Source organism: Phocoena sinus, chromosome 9, assembly GCF_008692025.1.
Source record: "Phocoena sinus isolate mPhoSin1 chromosome 9, mPhoSin1.pri, whole genome shotgun sequence".
In the NCBI taxonomy this organism is placed as follows: Eukaryota; Metazoa; Chordata; class Mammalia; order Artiodactyla; family Phocoenidae; genus Phocoena; species Phocoena sinus.
Window position 1 is genome coordinate 38,077,916 of NC_045771.1, and position 19,933 is coordinate 38,097,848.

The window sequence follows — 19,933 nt, forward strand, 5'->3', positions numbered from 1 at the left end:
GCAAAAATAATAACTGACTTTTCAATTGGGGGGATACGGGAGAGAACTGAATGACATCTTTAAAGTGCTAAAGGAAAAAAAAAAATCCCAACCTAGAATTTTGTACCTATTGGAACTATTCTGCAAAAATGAAAGAGAAATATACTCTTTTTCCAACAAACCCTCAGTACATGCTCCATTGTCTGTAGGACTTTACTTACAAAACAACGTATTAAGAATTTCAAGATAGCACCTGAAGAGCATTAATTAAGCCCCAAGTGTGGGGCTTTTCTGAGTCCAGGCCCATGGGTGATTGCACTGGTTATGTCCCTACGAAGCTGGCCCTGTGATTGGACCTAAGCAGGGCCAAGCTGAGCCATTCCTGGAAATGGACGCATAAATGTTAGGGGTGAAAATTTACATTTTTGTTAGAGTTGTTAAGTTTGAACAATAGGATCTGTTAAAAAAAATGTAAATCTTTAAGGTTATGTTAGTAAAACAGGTGCTAAGTGTAGTAGGCAGAATTTTGGTCCTCAAGATTCCATGCCGTAATGCCCAGGACAGTGAATATGATGAGATATTGTGCCCATGAATATGTTACCTTGTACTGGCAAAGGGACTTTGTGGTTGTAATTAAGGTTGACCTTCAGTTGTCAGTGAGGAGGCTAGCCTGGGTTATCCAGGTGGGCCCAATGTAATCTCAGGAGTCCTTAAAAGCAGAGGCAGAGGAGGAAGTTAGGAAGATGCCGTGGAACAAGCCAGAATGATCCAAAGCAGGAGAAAGATGTGATGTGCTTTTGCTGGCTTTGGAGATTCAGGGGCCGTGAGCAGAGGAAAGCAAGCTGCCTCTAGAAACTAAGAATGACCTTTAGCCAAAGGCCAGCAAAGAAATGAGGACCTCAGTCCCACACAGAATTGAATTTTGCCAACAACCTAATGATCCTGGAAATGAACTCTCCCCTAGTCTCTAGATAAGGGCCTAGACCAGCTGGCAGCTTGATTTTGGCCTTCTGAGACGCTAAGCAGAGTACCCAGCCGAACCTGCCAGACTTCAGTCCTGGAGAACGGTGAGATTATAAATGGCTGTTGTTTTAATTTTAAACCCCTTTGTTTGTTTTCATTTGTTAGCGTGGCAATAGAAAATTGTGTTAAGCAATGAAAAGATACGAACAGTTATAATACTGCTCTTAGAATGTATAAGGAGATGAACTTTTACAGAAGATTCTTATTAAGCATTTGAAAAACACTTCTATTAAGTTACTTGCCTAACTAATTAAAAGTTATTATTTTCTTTTACATAAAACAAATTTGTAAGCCTCTACCTGCCAGTTCGTTGGTGCAAGAATATAGGAGTAGGCTTCAGGAAATCTTACTACTTTCAGCTGTTATCACTTATTAACTGGCTGAGTGACCTGGGAGAGGTTTTCTTAACTATGCTTAGGGTCAAGTCTTAGCACCTGCAAAGTAAGAGGTATAGACTAGTTGATTTCTAAGATCTCTTCCATTTAAAAAATTGCATGAAAATAGTTTTAGAATCCAGATGGAATTGTTAGAGAGCTAGACATAAGAATCAATCCCTCAGAATATTGAAAAAATATTGTTCCATACTTCTGAAGCTGGAGTCAAAATTGATTTTTGTAAAGAAGAGAAGCCATGTTGGTACATTAAACAGAAATTTTAAAATAGGTAGGGAGACTTTGAACACCAGAGCTGTTTTAGTCAAAGGGATCAGATGAATAGTGCTTATTAAGGTTGAAATTATTGAAAATCAAAAAATTAAAAGTTGGCAGGTATTTTACAAGAGGATGAGCACAAAATCCTTTCCTTTCTGTTTAAAATTATTCAAAATAAGAAAGCTATAGAAATCTTATTTCTTTATCTCTTGTTGTTTATTCTGGGAGTTGAGTTTTTGGCTCTAATGGTTAATCTTGTTCTGGTTATCTCTGTCTCTTTTGTCAACTTCAGATGCATTTCCCACCAGTCAACACTATGCACTTGTTCTTAGAAAAGAAATGATCCTAGATCCCATATTCTGTTTCATAGCTTAGGTCCTGGAAATGTGGAAGAAATCTCAAAATGAAACTTAAATATCACCTTATTTGATCTAAGGTCAGTAGCTACCTTCCCACTTTTTTTTTTCCCCCTTTTACAAAAAAAAAAAGGCACTGTTTTGGAGAGGGGGTGGCAGTTCTTGGGAAATGTGTCTGTTGCTGATAAGAAAAGGAAAGGGCTTAAAGCAATAGCCACCAAAGTTTATCAGTGTTTTGGAGTTAAGGAAAACATTCTTTCCAAGAAGAACAGGAATACTTTTTTTTCTTTTTTTGGTAATTGTTTATTTACATTAACGAGACACCTCAATGTCCCATTATTATGAAAGATAACTCTGCATAATCTAGTGACAGGTTTACTCACATTCAGAGGTCACATTGATATTTACTGAAGGCACAATAAGTATAGGATGCACTTTATTAAAAATTGTATAGCTCTTGAAATTGCTGACAGAGAGGCTGACTCAGTTTGATTTGGCTACGGATGTGATAATTGTAATACGGCTCACTGTGGTTTTTAGAGGTCATAAGTTACATTGCAAAGATTTGTGTATTTGGATTGTGGGAAAGTTACCGTGGAGTACTAAGACAATACAATAGGAAATACTTAAGTGTGAGTAGTATGTCTCACATAAATTGTACCATAGAATTAAATATGAATCATTAAAATATTCCAGGTTATATAAAAATTTATTATTCTAAAGCATCTTTAAAGAGCAGTAAGAACTTGAAGAAATAATAGGAAAGCTTTGCTAACAGGACAGTGTGTTGAGTTGAAAGAAGGTAAATAATTTATTAACAAAATGCGTACAAAAAGATTTGTAGTAAATCAAGGGGGGAAATCAGTTAATAAAGAGGCCAGGGAGACCTTCAAGATGGTGGAGAGTAAGACGTGGAGATCACCTTCCTCCCCACAAATAAATCAGAAATACATCTACATGTGGAACAGCTTCTACAGAACACCTACTGAACGGTGGCAGAAGACCTCAGACCTCCCAAAAGGCAAGAAACTCCCCACGTACCTGGGTAGGGAAAAAGAAAAAACAGACAAAAGAATAGGGACGGGACCTGCACCTCTGGGAGGGAGCTGTGAAGGAGGAAAGGTTTCCACACACTAGGAAGCCCCTTCGCGGGCAGAGACTGTGGGTGGCAGAGGGGGAAGCTTCGGAGCCGTGGAGGAGAGTGCAGCAACAGGGGTACGGAGGTAAAAGCGGAGAGATTCCCGCACAGAAGATAGGTGCCGACCGGCACTCACCAGCCCGAGAGGCTTGTTTGCTCACCCGCCGGGGCGGGCGGGGCTGGGAGCTGAGGCTCCGACTTAAGAGGTCGGATCCCAGGGAGAGGACTGGGGTGGGCGGCGTGAACACAGCCTGAAGGGGCTAGTGCGCCACAGCTAGCCGGGAGGGAGTCTGGGAAAAGTCTGGACCTGAGAGGCAAGAGACCATTGTTTCTGGGTGCACGAGGAGAGGGTATTCAGAGCACCACCTAAACGAGCTCCAGAAACGGGTGCGAGCTGCGGCTGTCAGCGTGGACCCCAGAGGCAGGCATGAGACGCTAAGGCTGCTGCTGCTACCACCAAGAAGCCTGTGTGCGAGCACAGGTCACTATCCACACCTCCCCTCCTGGGAGCCTGTGCAGCCCGCCACTGCCAGGGTCCCACGATCCAGGCACAACTTCCCCGGGAGAAGGCACAGCGCGCCTCAGGCTGGTGCCACATCATGTTGGCCTCTGCCGCTGCAGGCTCACGCCGCATCCATGCCCCTCCTTCCCCCCCGGCCTGAGTGAGCCAGAGCCCCGAATCAGCAGCTTCTTTAACCCCGTCCTGTCTGAGCGAAGAACAGACGCCCTCAGGTGACCTACACGCAGAGGCGGGTCCAAATCCAAAGCTGAACCCCAGGAGCTGTGCGAACAAAGAAGAGAAAGGGAAATCTCTCCCAGCAGCCTCAGAAGCAGCGGATTAAATCCCCACAGTCAACTTGATGTACCCTGCATCTGTGGAATACCTGAAGAGACAATGAATCATGCGAAATTGAGGTGGTGGACTTTGGGAGCAAAGATATATATATATATGTATATATATATATATGTATATATATATATATTTCCATTTTTTCTTTTAGTGTGTATGTGTATGCTGCTTTGTGTGATTTTGTCTGTATAGCTTTGATTTTACAATTTGTCCTAGGGTTCTGTCTTTTTTTCCTTTTTTTGTATAGTTTTTAACGCTTGTTATAATTGGTGGATTTGTTTTTTGGTTTGGTTGCTCTCTTCTTTCTTTTTTTTAAATTACTTAACATTTTTAAATTTTTAATATTTTTAATTTTAATAACTTTATTTTATTTTTTTCTTTCTTTGTTTTTTTCTCACTGTTCTTCTGAGCTGTGTGGCTGACAGGGTCTTGGTGCTCTGGCCAGGCATCAGGCCTGTGCCTCTGAGGTGGGAGAGCCAAGTTCAGGACATTGGTCCACCAGATACCTCCCAGCTCCACATAGTATCAAACAGCAAAAATCTCCCACAGATCTCCATCTCAACGCCAAGACCCAGCTCCCCGCAACGGCCAGCAAGCTACAGTGCTGGACACCCTATGGCAAACAACTAGCAAGACTGGAACACAGCCCCATCCATTAGCAGAGAGGCTGCCTAAAATCATAATAAGACCACAGACACCCCAACACACACCACCAGACGTGGACCTGCCCACCAGAAAGACAAGATCCAGCCTCATCCACCAGAACACAGGCCCCAGCCCCCTCCACCAGGAAGCCTACACAACCCACTGAACCAACCTTAGCCACTGGAGACAGACACCAAAAACAATGGGAACTATGAACCTGCAGCCTGTGAAAAGGAGACCCTAAACACAGTAAGTTAAGCAAAATGAGAAGACAGAAAAACACACAGGAGATGAAGGAGCAAGGTAAAAACCCACCAGACCTAACAAGTGAAGAGGAAATAGGCAGTCTACCTGAAAAAGAATTCAGAGTAATGATAGTAAAGATGATCCAAAATCTTGGAAATAGAATGGAGAAAATACAAGAGATGTTCAACAAGGACCTAGAAGAACTAAAGAGCAAACAAACAATGATGTACAACACAATAAATGAAATTAAAAATTCTCTAGAAGGGATCCATAGCAGAATAACTGAGACAGAAGAACAGATAAGTGACCTGGAAGATAAAATAGTGGAAATAACTACAGCAGAGCAGATTAAAAAAAAAGAATGAAAAGAATTGAGGACAGTCTCAGAGACACTACATTCAAATAAAGTCCTTTTAAGAAACTGGCTGTAGGATTTAGAGAATGGACTTGAGGACACAGGGAGAGGGAAGGGTAAGCTGGGATGAAGTTAGAGAGTGGCATGGATATATATACACTACCAAATGTAAAATAGATAGCTAGAGGGAAGCAGCCGCATAGCACAGGGAGATCAGCTCGGTGCTTTTTGACCATCTAGAGGGGTGGGATAGCGAGGGTGGGAGGGAGACACAAGAGGGTGGAGATTCGGGGATATATGTATATGTATAGCTGATTCACTTTGTTATAAAGCAGAAACTAACACACCATTGTGAAGCAATTATACTCCAATAAAGATAGTATAAAAATAAAAAAGAGAGGCCAATTATCAGTGAAGGGGGGTGTATTTAATGATTCTGAATGAAAGGTTAAACTGCTGTGAATTTCCGTTTAACAAAAAGGATGAAAAGCAATATGGATAATTAGACAGTAATAAGATCATACTGAAAAATATCAGAGAACTGCCTTAGGTGTTAGGGGAATATTGGCTAATGAACGTAACCTCCTGAAATTATCTTCTAATATTCACTGTGCTCTAGAAATGGAGGGAGTGTTGTTCTTAGTCATTTTCAAGGAGTTATGATTCTTTTGCACATTTATTTTTTTGTGGATTTTAAAAATGGTAGCAAATAATGAAATAGAGACTTTCTCATGAGAAAAATATCTAACATGTAATTTATTAAAATACTGTAATTTTCACTATGTGTATATGTTATTGGTTAGTTGTTTACATTTGGGTTCTACTTATCTGTTTCATAATAGAAACAGCTTGAGAGACTGTCAACCTACTTGAATCATTTATAGAAATTCAGTACAGGATATTATGATTTTTAGAAGAAAAAATATTTCTTTAGACAATATTTGGGATTTTTACTTATGTGTTTTTAATAAGACCTTAATTGAGATACACTTCTAGTTAGCCCAATAAGATATATATATAACATATGTATAATTGTATGTATAACATATATAAATGAAATCTTATTAAAATGTTGGTAGATTCTTGGCCATTTTTGAAGCTTCTTATGCCTCTGAATTAAGAGAAGATCTTGGAATCTTTCTAGAATCAATATAAGGACTAATTTTATATGACCTCTGTACTAATGATCAGCTAGAGGGAATAATAACTAAGATAATTAAGTTCATAGATGATTCCAAATTTAAAGATGTTGTGAATATAGAAATTGAGCTAATCTCAGCTCCTATGATGCTTTGCTGAGAAAAAGGTCATTTGATATATAGAGAACTATACTTTATAATTAGTCTCTCTTTGTCACTGATATCTTATGATTAGCTTGGCTTTTCTTTTATTAGATAGTATATCAAATGCAGTTCTGCACTGTATATTAATGTTGAAAACCAATGAAAAAAATCTGCTTTTCATAATGTTAGCAGCTTCCCAACAGGTTAATAGCTCATATAGGTAATAACCCAAGGGGCAGTTAATGATTATCTAGCCAAAAAAGATTTGGACCAGATACCAAGAGACCTGGGTTCTAGGCTCACTCTGGCACTGTGAGACTTTATGTCAATTAATTTGTCAATTAACTTCTGTGGATAGGTTTTCCTTTTTAATAAAATGAAGGGATTGCACCTGATAATTTTAAGGTAACTTTTAATTTTACAGTTCTTTTCTCTATGATTTTATTTCCCACATGTGTAAGTTAAATTTATTTTATGATGGGAGGCATATCACAGCTTCTATTGGATATTTATAGTATTTTCTTATATTTAAATTATTGAGAGTTTGTTCATTTGGCAAATATTTTCCAGGTGTTTACTCTGGGTACAGAACTATCTACTGTGATACAGCAGTAAAGAAAATAGACAGGAAAAGCACTTTTCCTCATGGAACTTACTATTCCACTGGATAGGTGTGTCTAGAATGAGCCAAATTGAAAAGAGACATTTTTGAAACTTGTCAAAAATGTAACAGGTGGGCATATTAGAAGGGAAGCTTGATATTCAATAAATCAGCAATTGTGCCAAGCATGGTACAGTGCTTTGCACTGGTTCCCAAAAGTCAGTTTGCCTACATGTTCCCATTCCCGCATTCAGCAACTTCATTTTTGTCGCTTGAAGTCAGTCATGGTGGGAGTGTTTATATCATGAAAACTGGCAAACACTTCACATCCAGGCTTACAGTTAAAATTTTTAAAATTATGCTATGAAAATGGTTTGGTGGTAAATGTTGTCAGGTGGCACAGCAGAAATAGCAGACATAATTTCTCTCCATAGTTTCTATCCGCACACCTGGTGTGTGAGTTTGTTGAGCCACATGAACAACCACTGATATGATACTGAAAGTAATGAGTTAGTGAAGGGAGAGGAGCTGAAAGAAAAATAGGTGTGAATTTGTAATCCGATTTTAAAGATGGGGTGGTCCATGGTTGACCAGAGAAGAAGCGAGAGTTTCAGAGATGGCATGTGTAACAGTTCTGAGGCCAGAGTTAATAGTTGTGTGGGAGAAGTGGTTAAGTAGGTTTGTTGATCTTGAACAAGGTGTCAAAGCTTCACTTCATGGGAGCGTAACAACGTCTGAATCATGTGTTAGTCTGTACCAGCCAAGTCTTAAACGTGGCCACGTTTTCGCTAGCAGTGAAAAATGGAAGACCGTTCTTGAATTTTGTGACCTTATCTCTTAGTGATCCTTTGAGAGTTAAGGAAATAAAGAAAATCCTTTATAGTAGATTATAGGCTCTATACCAACTGAAGGCATATAAAACGTTGCCTGTGGTAAAAAATTTTGAGTATTGATACTGAATGTACCACAGATATTTATGTGATTTCCTCACCGTGAACTGCAAGTTACTCTTTTTATGGAGCAGGTTGACTTAAACAGCACTGTGACTGGGTCTGCAAGCACTGAAGGAGCAGTGTCTGTCTGTAACACCATGCTGCATTATGGTAGATGACAGTGGGACACCTAACACCTAGTATGTGTAGTAAGCTGAAGGAGGCCAGTACAAGCAGGGAAAACTGGAAAAGTCTTTTAAAAATGTGCTGAAGCTCTGCTTTAAATGAGATACCTGGATGTGTACTTCTGGGAACTAACAGCAGCCAGTGGACAGGCTGCCATATAGGAATCTGGAATAGAATACCTTTAAAATAGATGAATACACTAACTCCAGTTATGTGAAGAGCGGTCACAAACAGCAAGCAAAGAAACGAAAACATGTGGTTCAGAATTGAAAACACCTCTTTGGAAAACACAGTTGCTCTGTGCATGCCTGACTCCATTAGCTAGATTTCTATCAGCCTTTTATCAGTGTGGTACAATGAGATAGCACATAGTCAAGAAATGGAAGCTGGTATTCTTTGTTTCTCTCAATAATGTCATTTTGGAATACCAATAGTAGTTTTATTAAAATAAATGCAGGGTGTATATATATAGAATGAAATAAACATGCTCCCTAATCTTTTCATTTTTCAGCACTGTAGTTTGGAGCAATAACTGTACAATGAAAATAACTATCATAATTTTGGTAGTTAATAGCTTAAGAAACTATCTCACAGAATTAAGTACTATGTACAGTTTAAAGCAATAAGTTTATTTTTCAATTTCTCATGGAAAATTAGCTTGAAAAGAAAATGTCATTAAAAACCTAATTGTGCCCTTTTTTACATGTGAAATTTAAACAGATTTATAGCGCTTGGAATATTGAAGAAATTACAACCAGAGAGTTTTGGTTGGTTATAATTATTGGAGATCCTGAAACTGTGGCTGACCTGTAACATAGAGGTTGAGTGAGCTTTGAAGATTTCATTGGGCAAAGTCAGACTTTAAATTCTGCAAGAATTTGAAATATATATTAATATATACTGTAGTTATACTTTGAACTTAGTAATTTTTTAAAAATAGACCTCTTTCTTAAAATAAATTTATTTATTGATTGATTGATTTTGGCCGTGTTGGGTCTTCCTTGCTGCACACAGGCTTTCTCTAGTTGTGGCTAGTGAGGGCTACTCTTCGTTGCGGTGCATGGGCTTCTCATTGTGGTGGCTTCTCTTGTGGAGCATGGGCTCTAGGCACATGGGCTTCAGTAGTTGTGGCATGCGGGCTCAGTAGTTGTGGCTCGTGGGCTCTAGAGTGCAGGCTCAGTAGTTGTGGCGCACGGGCTTAGTTTCTCCACGGCATGTGGGATCTTCCAGGACAAGGGCTTGAACCCATGTCCCCTGCATCGTCAGGTGGATTCTTAACCACTGCGCCACCAGGGAAGTCCTTGAACTTAGTAATTTTTAACTTCTCATGAGTATAAAAAGCCCTGATATTTTAGTGAGTTACCAATCTTGAATGGCAGACAACAACGCAAGAGTTGAGAAGTGAATTCTTTGAGCTTTTTCAAATGTTTTCTTAAAACTATTTTTTAAGAGACATATGCTTGAATGGATGATACTGTCTTTAATGTGGAGTTGTGTTGTTCAGAGTATATGTCCAAAACAAAAGCAAAACCTAGCATGGATACCTTAAAAGATTAGTTACAATATGGGTTGAGCGGTGAACATAGGACACTGTTTATTGAGGTCATGATTTTAATATGTTTGGAGGTTGTGTTTTTTGCTACAAGCAAGTGATTTTATTGGACATGGCATAGAACGAGATGGATGTATATAACAGCCCAGCTACTGTTAACTTTTTTTAATTCAAACTTTTAAATTTTCACTGATGTTTCAAGAGGTGGAATAATAGAGGTAATACCCATGGTGAGTTATAGTTTGGGTTTTGCTTCTAACTAGCCAGAGGACCTGAGTAAGCAACCTAATCAGTTAGGACCTTAGTTTCTTAAGTTATACCATCATGAAGTTGTCCTGGGTGACCTCTTCATAAACTTTACCCTAATGTGATTCAGAAGGCTGGTTTCGACAGAACCTTTCTGAATCCTGCCCTTATTCCAATTCCAGTGTTCATTCTCTAGATCAGGGCTGTCCAATAGCAATATAATGTGAGCTCTGTGTAATTTTAAATTGTCTGCTTGGCACATTAACAAGTAAAAAGAAATAGGTGAAGTTAATTTTAATATATTTCAGCTCAACATAGTATATCCCCAATATTATTTCCATATGTAATTAATATTAAACTATTAATGAGACATTTTACCGTGTTTGAAGTGCTAAGTCTTGAACATCTGGTGTGGGTTTCAGAGAACACATCTCAGCTTGGACTCGCTACTTCCAGCGCTCAGTAGCCTCACGGAGGCTCATGGCTGCTGTATTGGACTGTGCATCTGAGGTGGCTGGATCCTCATAATCACTACCCATCAATCAAATTTAGGAACTTTGGAGTCACCTTTAATTCCTTTTGTTTTCTCCCCTTTTCTATTCAGTAGTGACAGACTTGCCCTTCCTAGAATCTGTCAGGATTTAGAGCTGAATGGGCACATTTTCTCTTTATTTTCAAACATCCAGAAAGAGTAACCTGAGTTCTCTTCAGTTCCTTAACTTATGAAATCAGACTTCTGTGTTCAGTAATTGACAGAAACTCCTTGAAAAAATTCCCAAACCTTCTCAGTGCTAAATACAATGGCCACAATATGAATGCTTCGTGATGCCATAGCGAACTCAGGTGCTGTAAATACTTCCTCCTGGAAATTTCCTTGTCTCTCATCATATTACATTCCTTTCTTGGTTCTTCCTTGAGTTCTCTGTTTTGCTGATTCTTTTCTTGGATCTCTTTTCTTTCCGTTTGCCCTCTGTCCTTGACTTCTTGCCAGAGAATCGTGCCTGTACTTTTAGCTATTTATTGGACATATCTATATGATGATATTCTGTGGATTCTCCCAACCTAGCCTTTGCTCCATACCAAACTTGTTTTCTTCCTCCGTGTTACTATTTTGGTTCTTGACATTTTTGCCATATTTGGTCAGAAGTCAAAGTTAGAGACTTCACCATAATCTTTAACTTCTGCCAATTTTTTTTTACCATCTATATGCAATTAGATACACAATCTTTTTGGGTCTACCTGTGAAATACATTATGAACATTTTTCTTTCCACTTTTTTTGCAGTGTTTCACTTCATGTCCCCCTCACCCTTGCTAAGATCCCACCTGGTGCCTCTTACTTTGACTCTGTTTCCTCTAATACATTTTCGACATTGCTACCAGAGTTCTTACCAACACAGTTGGATAATACTGTTTTCCTGTTTGAAACTTACAGCGATTCCATTTGTCCTCTTCTTACGTGGCATGTAAATCCTAGGCTACTGTTCTATCTTTAACTCTAGACATTCTCTTCAGTATTTTCCTCCCCTCTGAAAACCTTTAAGGCCTAAATTTAAAGATGAAATTTTAGTCTTCTTGACGATTAGTGGAAGAAACTAGTCATCAAGTGTGGATAGTATGGCCTGACAGCATTCATATACTCATAAGAAATGGGGAAATATATGGTATGCTTATGTGATACTCATAGCTAGGTTAACAAGCAGATTTCTGTATTTCCCTGTAAAAGAAGCCCTGTATAGATATTTCAGTTTCCGAGCAGCAAGAATTAATAGCATCCTGGAAACAATGAATGATGTATGTCTTACTTGCAGATGTACTTTCTGTACTTGGAAACTAATGTAGAGAAATATCCTAGTTAAGGTTCACAGCTTGGCTGAGTTTTACAGGAAAACAATAGATCCCCTGAGGTAATACTAATGTAAGTAGAAAGTAACTCAGACAGTTAGTACATCTGGTTGGGTTGAGAAAGAATGACTTTAATTGTTACCTATTTTCTAATATTTTTACAATTGGTTGTCTTCTGGACTCTTTATTCTCCTAGCATATTTCATTTGAATGAAATGTTAGTTCTTTATAATGCAATGTGTTATTTCATCCAGCCCAATCCTATTATTATTAACCTCACGTGCCTTAGCTGGCAATGGGCTTCCCTTAGGCAGCATAGTCATTGATGCTGTGGGAGGAAATGGATAAATATTAATTGGAAGGTGTTACTTCTGGGAGACCTTAAAGAAGTACTAAATATGCTGAGGAAGTCATTTTTGCTGCTATTTCATGGGAGTTGGTTTAAAATCTAATTGCTTGATTTGAAAGAAAACTAGAGGTCAAACAGCAATGAATAAATTGTCAACAGGAAAATTTTTGCATATAGTAAAACTGTTTTGCCCTTTTCTCAAAAGGAAAACAAGGTAATAGCCAATCATTATATTTAAAATGGTAATTAACCTTCTCATCTCTGTAATTTCAAGCAAGTCTAGACATGAACTCAGGATTCAGCATATTGTTTTAATGTAAACATGGGTCATCAGTGAAAACTTATTTTCTAAAATCACTAATATTGTGCTAAAGTATGAGCACTGTGACTCATAAGTAGGAGAAAAAAGCCCCAAACTGTAACTGCAACAAAATATTTCCTTTAAAGTAAAAATGATCTCTTTTTTTAAAAAAAAAAAAAGTCACTACCATTTATTTGGCACATACAATCTGTTACACACTCTGCTAAATACTTCATAAACATTATCCCTCTTAGTTCTCAAATAATATCATGAAGCAGCTATTGTTATTTTCAGTTTAGAGGTTGAGGCCTGGAGAAATAATTTGCTTGGTTCCATTTACCCAGTAAGTGACAGAGCTGGGTTTATCTCAAATGTGACTCCAAAGTTTAAGCTCTTTGTGCCATTTTGCTGTTAATTTTTAAGGAAAAAAATGTGTTTTTCCCCCCAGACTGTGTGCCAGCTTTCCTGTGGAGGATTAAGCATGAGGATGTTAAATGAATAAAATGGTTGACGTTCGGGTAGTCCCTCTCCTGTTACTTACGGATCTATTACTGGGAAATGTAGATCCCTCATGATTTCCTTATCACCACCACGTGCTCTTCCTCCTCTAGAGACTAGGGTGTAACAATGAGAATGATACATTGTACTCATCCTGGGCTTTATATAGTCATTGTTTCATTTGAACATCACAAGAAGCCCTTGAAACTAATTCCTGTTTTACTCATGAGGGCGTTGAGGCTAAGGGAAGTCTAGGAACCGGCCCAGATTCTCAGCTAATAATTGGAAGAGCTGTCTGGAATATTATAAAAATGATCTTTTATGGAACTACATAGTTCTGGACTATTTATATACAGTTGGAAGTTGTAGAATTAGAAGTGGTTGAGGGCTGGCTTTGTGTCAGGAGTTCTAAATGCTTTGTATATATTATGTCATTTAATCTTCCCAATGACGTGTGAGGTAAGAACAGTTATTTTACAATAAGGAACTTGTGGCCCACGGAGGTTTTAACTTGCCCAAGGTCATTTAGTAAATGTGGGAGTGAGGATTTGGACCAGAGCCTTCTCACCTCAGGGCTGTGCTCTTGGTCGCTTGGCTCTTCTGCCAAATTCGTAGTCACGTAGTCAGCCAGCCAGTCCATCTGCTTCTATAACAATGAACTCTATAGCTACCACTCGACTCATAGCTAGTACCCTCATTTCTAAGTTGAAGCTTTCTTGGGATGTAGATAAGATATTTTGATGTATTGGTAAATAAGTGCTTATATAAACACAAATACAGTACATTTAAATGTATCTCAAAGCCATTTTATACAGTAACAGTAAACACTTTTTGCAAATTAGTTATTGCAGTTGAGGTGTGTTTGGCTAAGTCAAGTAATGGAATATTTTCTAAAGTTTTTTGTTTATTTTTAACTTAAAAAGAAGGCTTATAGTTGGCAAAGATCAATGAGGGTTTCTTTTCCCAGGTTCCCTCCCCAATTACTTAACCCTTTCTTAAAATGCTACTGAATTTGATGATTTTTCATGTCCTTTTGGAGTGACATCTTCTCCACAATTAAACAAAACCAAGCATATACATCTTGGGATGAAAATCACTATTAAGGGCTGTCTCTGGCTGAAGGAGGGGTTTGATAACTGTTTAAAAGGCTGAGTAGAGCTTGGGGTAGGGGGTGGAGTGTGGTGTCTCACCTGTAGCCTGGAGTAGCCCAGGTGGGGGATTGATGAACGTCACAGACTTGTCTGACAGCACGTGAAGTCATCAAAAATGAATTTTAAGGCAATAAAAATCCTGACGATTTAAAATGTTCTGCCACAGGGGTCAGAGAGCCAGGTATAGCAGGAGGGACAGGTCTTATTGCCCTTTTGAAGGACAGGTAGGTTGGTAGTAAAAGTTACATGCTTGGCTGTGCTTTTATATATTCCTTACATACCTTTGACTGGGCAGGTGGGGTCCACATAAAATGATGAGGCTAGATTGACTTAAAGCATAGATCAAGCACAAAACATCAAAGGAAAAGTTAATAATAGTAATAGCAGCTAATACAAAACACTTGTATAAGCCAGGCATTGTTCTAAGCACTTGATCTATATTAATTGATTTAGTTACCATAAAATTAATGTAAGTATCAATAATTTGATGTCTATCTCACGTGGCAACCCTATGACCTGTATACTTTTGTTTTTATGTCCATTTTATTAACATACAGCAAGGTTAAGTAATTTGCTCAGTTTACACAGTCTAGTAAGTGGTGGAGGCAAGAGTCAAAGTGGAGTAGTCTGCCTCCACAATCCATGCTCTTAACCTCTGTCATACTGCTTCTCTAGAGGAAGATAGAAATGAGCGAGTGCCAAAGAGTCACAAATGTGTATATGATACAGAGTGGTACCTTTACTACCAATTATTTTAAGTATCGATTGGAGGCCTCCATGCCTGAGGTTACACTTCTGTTTAGAGTTTTGAAAAACAAATCATGTAGATCATCTGAAGTAAAGAAGTGGCTTATCCCAATATATCAGATGGGGTCTTGGTGAGAAACAGATGGTACATGAATGAGGGTGATGAAGAGAGGTTAATGAAGGGGCTGTTGACAAAGGGGTGGGCAGGATTCAACTGGGAAGAAATACTGAAGCACTCAAGGACTAGTAACAGTGGGAAGTCATGACAGCCTTATGCCAGAGGGTCAAGGAGAGGAAATGGAATTACCTGTACTGGTGAGAGCTGGAAGCATGGGAGAGGGGCCAGTGGACAGGAATTGGGACCTTGAGTGACTGAATGTAGTGACTCCCAAAACAGCGTCCTGGTGGGAGGTCGGGGGTGACAAATTCCCCACCTTCTCTTTTCTATTAGCTTGTGATCTCCTGCAGGTGCCTCCCATTGGCTGAACCCAGCTGGAAGCTAGAAGTCAAGGAAGCTTGGGTAATGTAGTTCACAGACGTCAGCCTCTGGGGTAGAAGTCAGAAACGATCAGGAAGTGGATCTGGAGGGCAGCAGATTAACCAGTGTGCTATTTGTTATAAGTTGAATTGTGTCAACCTCCCCCTCACCCCCAAAAAAAACCAAAAAAAGAAAACCAACTAAACATATGTTAAAGTTCTAAACCTCAGTTTCTCAGAATGTGGAACTTATTTGGAAATAGGGTCTTTACAGAGGTAATCAAATTAAACTGAGCTTGTAAGGCTGAGCCCTAATCCAGTATGACTGGTGTCTTTATAAAATGGGGAAATTTGGACACAGACATACACAGAAGAAGTTGTTGACACAGGGAGAAGATGGCCATCTATAAGCCAAGGAATAACTGCAGCTACTAGAAACTATGTGAGACTCCTGGAAAGGATCCTTCCCTAGCCTCTTCAGAGGGAATATTGCTGTGCTGACACCTTTATTCACACTTCTGACCTCCAAAACTGTGACACAATACATTTCTGTTGCTCTAAGGCACCCAGTTCTTAGTACTTTGTTACAACTCCGCCAGGAAACTAATATACTGTATATCATGATAAAGTTTCTTATTGACCAACTTTGTTTTTCATTTCTTTTAAGTTTATATAGAATCATAGAGTTCAAAGACTTTAGAAATGAGCTAGTGTAAAACTGATTTTGGAGATGAGAGCCTTGACCAAGGTCACGAAACTTTATTAGCAAGGTCCGAGCTAGGGCCATACAGGTAAAGTGTGTATCTAGACATTGTATCACTGAATTTTTAGGTAAGAAAAGCCTTGTCACTATAAATTTACAGGTTTCAATATCCTAATAATTAATTTTGGGGCATTAATTAATTATGCCTTGTTGGTATATTCCTAATTCATTTTTGAACCAACATTTTCTTGTTAATATGAGGTAAACAACAAACAATATGATAAACATCCCTGTAGGTAAATCATTGTTACCAATTCTTGTTCTGCATAAGACCATGTTTGCATGATAAACAACAGAGCATCAAAAAAGCAATTGCCTGTGTCCAGAATAAGTGAAAACTCAGTAGCATATCTCAATAGAAAAAAATTTCTGTGGGTTGGAGAGATGTACCGAAGTCAATGTATAAACAAAGACTTCAAAGTTAAAAAGACTTCACAATAAAACCTTAAGCTATATGTTGGGAGTAAAAATGATTACAGCCCTTTAGGGAAGCAGTTTGGCAATGTGCAGAAAGAGCCTTAAACTTTCACTTTGCTATATTACATAATTTTGTGTATATATATATACATATATATATATATAAAATATACTTTTTTCTCCCTCAGGATGCTATCTGCTTTTTGTTTGAACACTGTTCTGGAAAATGTTAAATATATACAATCTTGTTTCATCTGTAACTCCCATCTACTTTGTTACCCTGTATAATTTTGTTACAAATCCCAGACATCATATTGCCCTTTGATTATTGTTTTTGATAAGTAGTTCAGTTTTGAGGAATATATTCTAATACAGGAATTTGAAATTATTGAAAAAATTTATACCCATTGTGTTCCTTACAGAATTATTTGTAATGGTGGAAGAAATTGAGAGCAACTATCTGGCACTAAGGCAAAGTATAAATTGTAAGATGTCCATTTGATGGAATGCTGTATTAAAGTGAAGCCTGTGAACAGTTGTAGGTAACATGAGTAAAAGCTTACATTTGAATGATGAGAATTGAAAAAGTGGATAGAATAAAATAAGCAAGGAAAAACTTGGCTTGGAGAAATCATGAGAAGGAAATAGACCAAATATGAAATAATGATTTACTTGGATCACAGTGTTGTGGGTTATTTTCCCTTTTGTCTGCTCTTCAGTATGTTCCATATCTTCTATATTGATTTAATTAGTTTTATGATGGGAAAAATACAATAAACTTGAATTGTGATTTAAAAATAAGGAACATCATATTTGGCTTTTGATAATCATACTACCTGGCTCTAAGCATTTATGGTAATTGTGGGACCTAATTATAAGAACAGATACCGTCACAAAAGGATATTAATAGGATTTTTCTGGATTGCAAAATTTGCAATTGACTGCTCTCATTCCTTCCTTTTCTTAGTTAACTTTTCTACCTTTACCACTTAAAAAAAAGGAGAGAAGGCAAACATTTATTAAATCTCCCACAAACACCTTTATTTACGAAATTCAAACAAAAAAATGATAAAATACCCATTCTTCTAACTTCTGAAATGTTGATTGGCCTTAAACTTGGTTCTCATTTCTGATTGGGCTTCCTCTAATTCCTTGTAGCTCTTGAAATTGCCACTAAGACTTGTAATCTCCAATGTGTTTAGCTGTATTTGTAGAAGAAATATTCCTTATCTAATAGGATTTAGATAGTAGCAGTTAAAATGTCTTTAGAAACTCAGTTTACATGCCCACATCTTTATATGTTTATTCTGTTTGCTTTATTCATTGCAATTGAAATATATTGAGTTACATTTTACATCTGAGTTTCTGGCTGCCTTCTCTCCTTTACCCCCTCTACCCTTATGCTGGGGTGACATTTCAGCCCATACAGCTGAATTGTAACATGAAGCATTTTGCCTGGTTTCTAGCTGCCTTTTTGGAGCCTGTAGAGCTGCAGTAAAGCTATCTTAGAGCCATGCTATGAAGCATTTTTATTTCACTGAAATCTATCAAAACTTGATTAGAATTCTCTGATGTTCCAAGTCAGCTTGATTTCGACGATGCCTTCTAGGTTTTAGCAATTTCCTTTATTGCACCACATTTTATCTTAGGGGGGACTGTACACCTGCAAATCCTCCTATCAAAGGGCCTCTTTGCATTGAGCTCTTTGTAAGGGAGTTCCCTGTGACTTTCTGCTCAATAAAGGGGATATGTTTTAAGGAAGAAAACTACATTTTACCATATAAAATATAATAATGATGATTAATAATAATAATAAAAGTAGTAGAAACTTTTGCCTGTCATTTTGGTTGCTGTGACAGAGGGAAAAATATGAAAATGCAAATGGCTCTTAAAACTTTTGTCTAGAAATATCACAAGTCACTTTTGCTCATATTTTATTGGTCAAAGCAAATGACATGGTCACTTTTAAGGGTAAGTGGAAAAGTATAGTGAGTATATAAAAGAATGTTAAGTATTTGTGAGTACTTTCATAGGTATGATTGGTTGATTAATTTATTTAACTAAACTGAGTCCTTTTTGCTCTTCATTGTTGTATTACCATGCCTGTAATACGTACAAAACAAACAATATCTCAGCTGTCCTGGAACCAACATTCTTGTGACAGCACTATTCTGGAAATCAGCTTGTCAGTATTAATCAAGAATCTTAACCATGCTTCTGTCTTTTGGCCCCATAATTCCACTTCTGGATTGCTATGGTAAAGTGATATTCTTAAATACAAAATTATGTGTAATGATAAATATTGTAACTTGATTTATATATACTGAAAAATTAGAAACAAATGTCCAGTAGGGAAATAGTGAACTATAAAAAATTTACTCATAGATTATTCTGAGCTCATCAGTTAGTATTGAAAACAGTTGTTACATTTTAAGTGGCAACTTGGTGACCATTTTAGCCTCCTGTGATTAAATAAAGCAGGTAACATAATTGATTCTGGGCTTGGACTGGCAAGACGGTGAGGACTTTAAATTATTAGGATTACATAGAAGGATTAGATGTCCCCAAGTATGAGTTTATGGACAGGGGGGTGAGGATTATGGAGAGAAGCTAGACGTTTTAAATTCTAATAGGATATTGAGTCATTCATGTAGACATATCCTGAAGGCAACTGGAAATCTGGGATCAGAGATTGGTTGGAGATTAGGACTAAAAATGTTCTTTGGGGATTCATCAGTATAGAAATGTTAATTGATCTTGGGGAAGTAGATGAGCTACCAAGAAGTGAACTAAGAGGAAGAGGAATGCAGGCAGAGAATCAAAGGTAAGTGGTGGAGGGAGAAAGGATGAAACGGATCCTGAAGAAAGTGATGAAAAGATCAGAGAGACTGGAGAACCAGAAAAACATGGAGTTTTGGGAAATTTTTAAGGAAAGAATTTTTTGGAGGGAAATAGAGCTGAGAGGCAAAGGAGAAAGAGATTGGGGGGGTAATTTTATTGGTCATTTCAAGCAGGTTTTTTTTTGGTAACAGGGCGGTACGTGGTAGGTTACTTATTAAAATAGAAGCATATCATATTATTGATGGTAATAATGCCATTCCATAAAAATTGACCAAAGTTTTTTGTCCATTTTAAAACTACTTTTAGTAAAAGGCCCAAGTGATTAAGCAGAAATAATTTACATCTTAATAGACATTTACTCATGCAAAGAAAAAGTACTCATACAAGGAAAATTCATTCCAAGCTTTATGCTAACCAAGTGGTCAAAAATACCAACCTTATTCACATATTGAAAAAATAATTGGTATCTCTGAGATCAGAGCAGATTAAGTGGTCTGTAAGAT

At 37.8% G+C, this 19,933-nt stretch overlaps 1 protein-coding gene across 4 annotated transcripts in view; it reads left to right on the forward strand.

Moving 5' to 3' along the window:
* IMMP2L (inner mitochondrial membrane peptidase subunit 2) overlaps positions 1-19,933 on the forward strand; it is a 922,093-nt gene that overhangs the window by 98,300 nt on the left and 803,860 nt on the right. Inside the window, exon 5 of one of the 4 annotated variants that reach the window (XM_032643757.1) lies at positions 2,023-2,926. The exons of the other annotated variants lie outside the window; for them this stretch is intronic. Within the exon in view, the coding sequence (XP_032499648.1) occupies positions 2,023-2,059 (37 nt within the window). The 3' untranslated portion in view covers positions 2,060-2,926. Of the gene's footprint in view, positions 1-2,022; positions 2,927-19,933 lie in introns of those variants that run through there. 4 annotated transcript variants of the gene reach the window in all.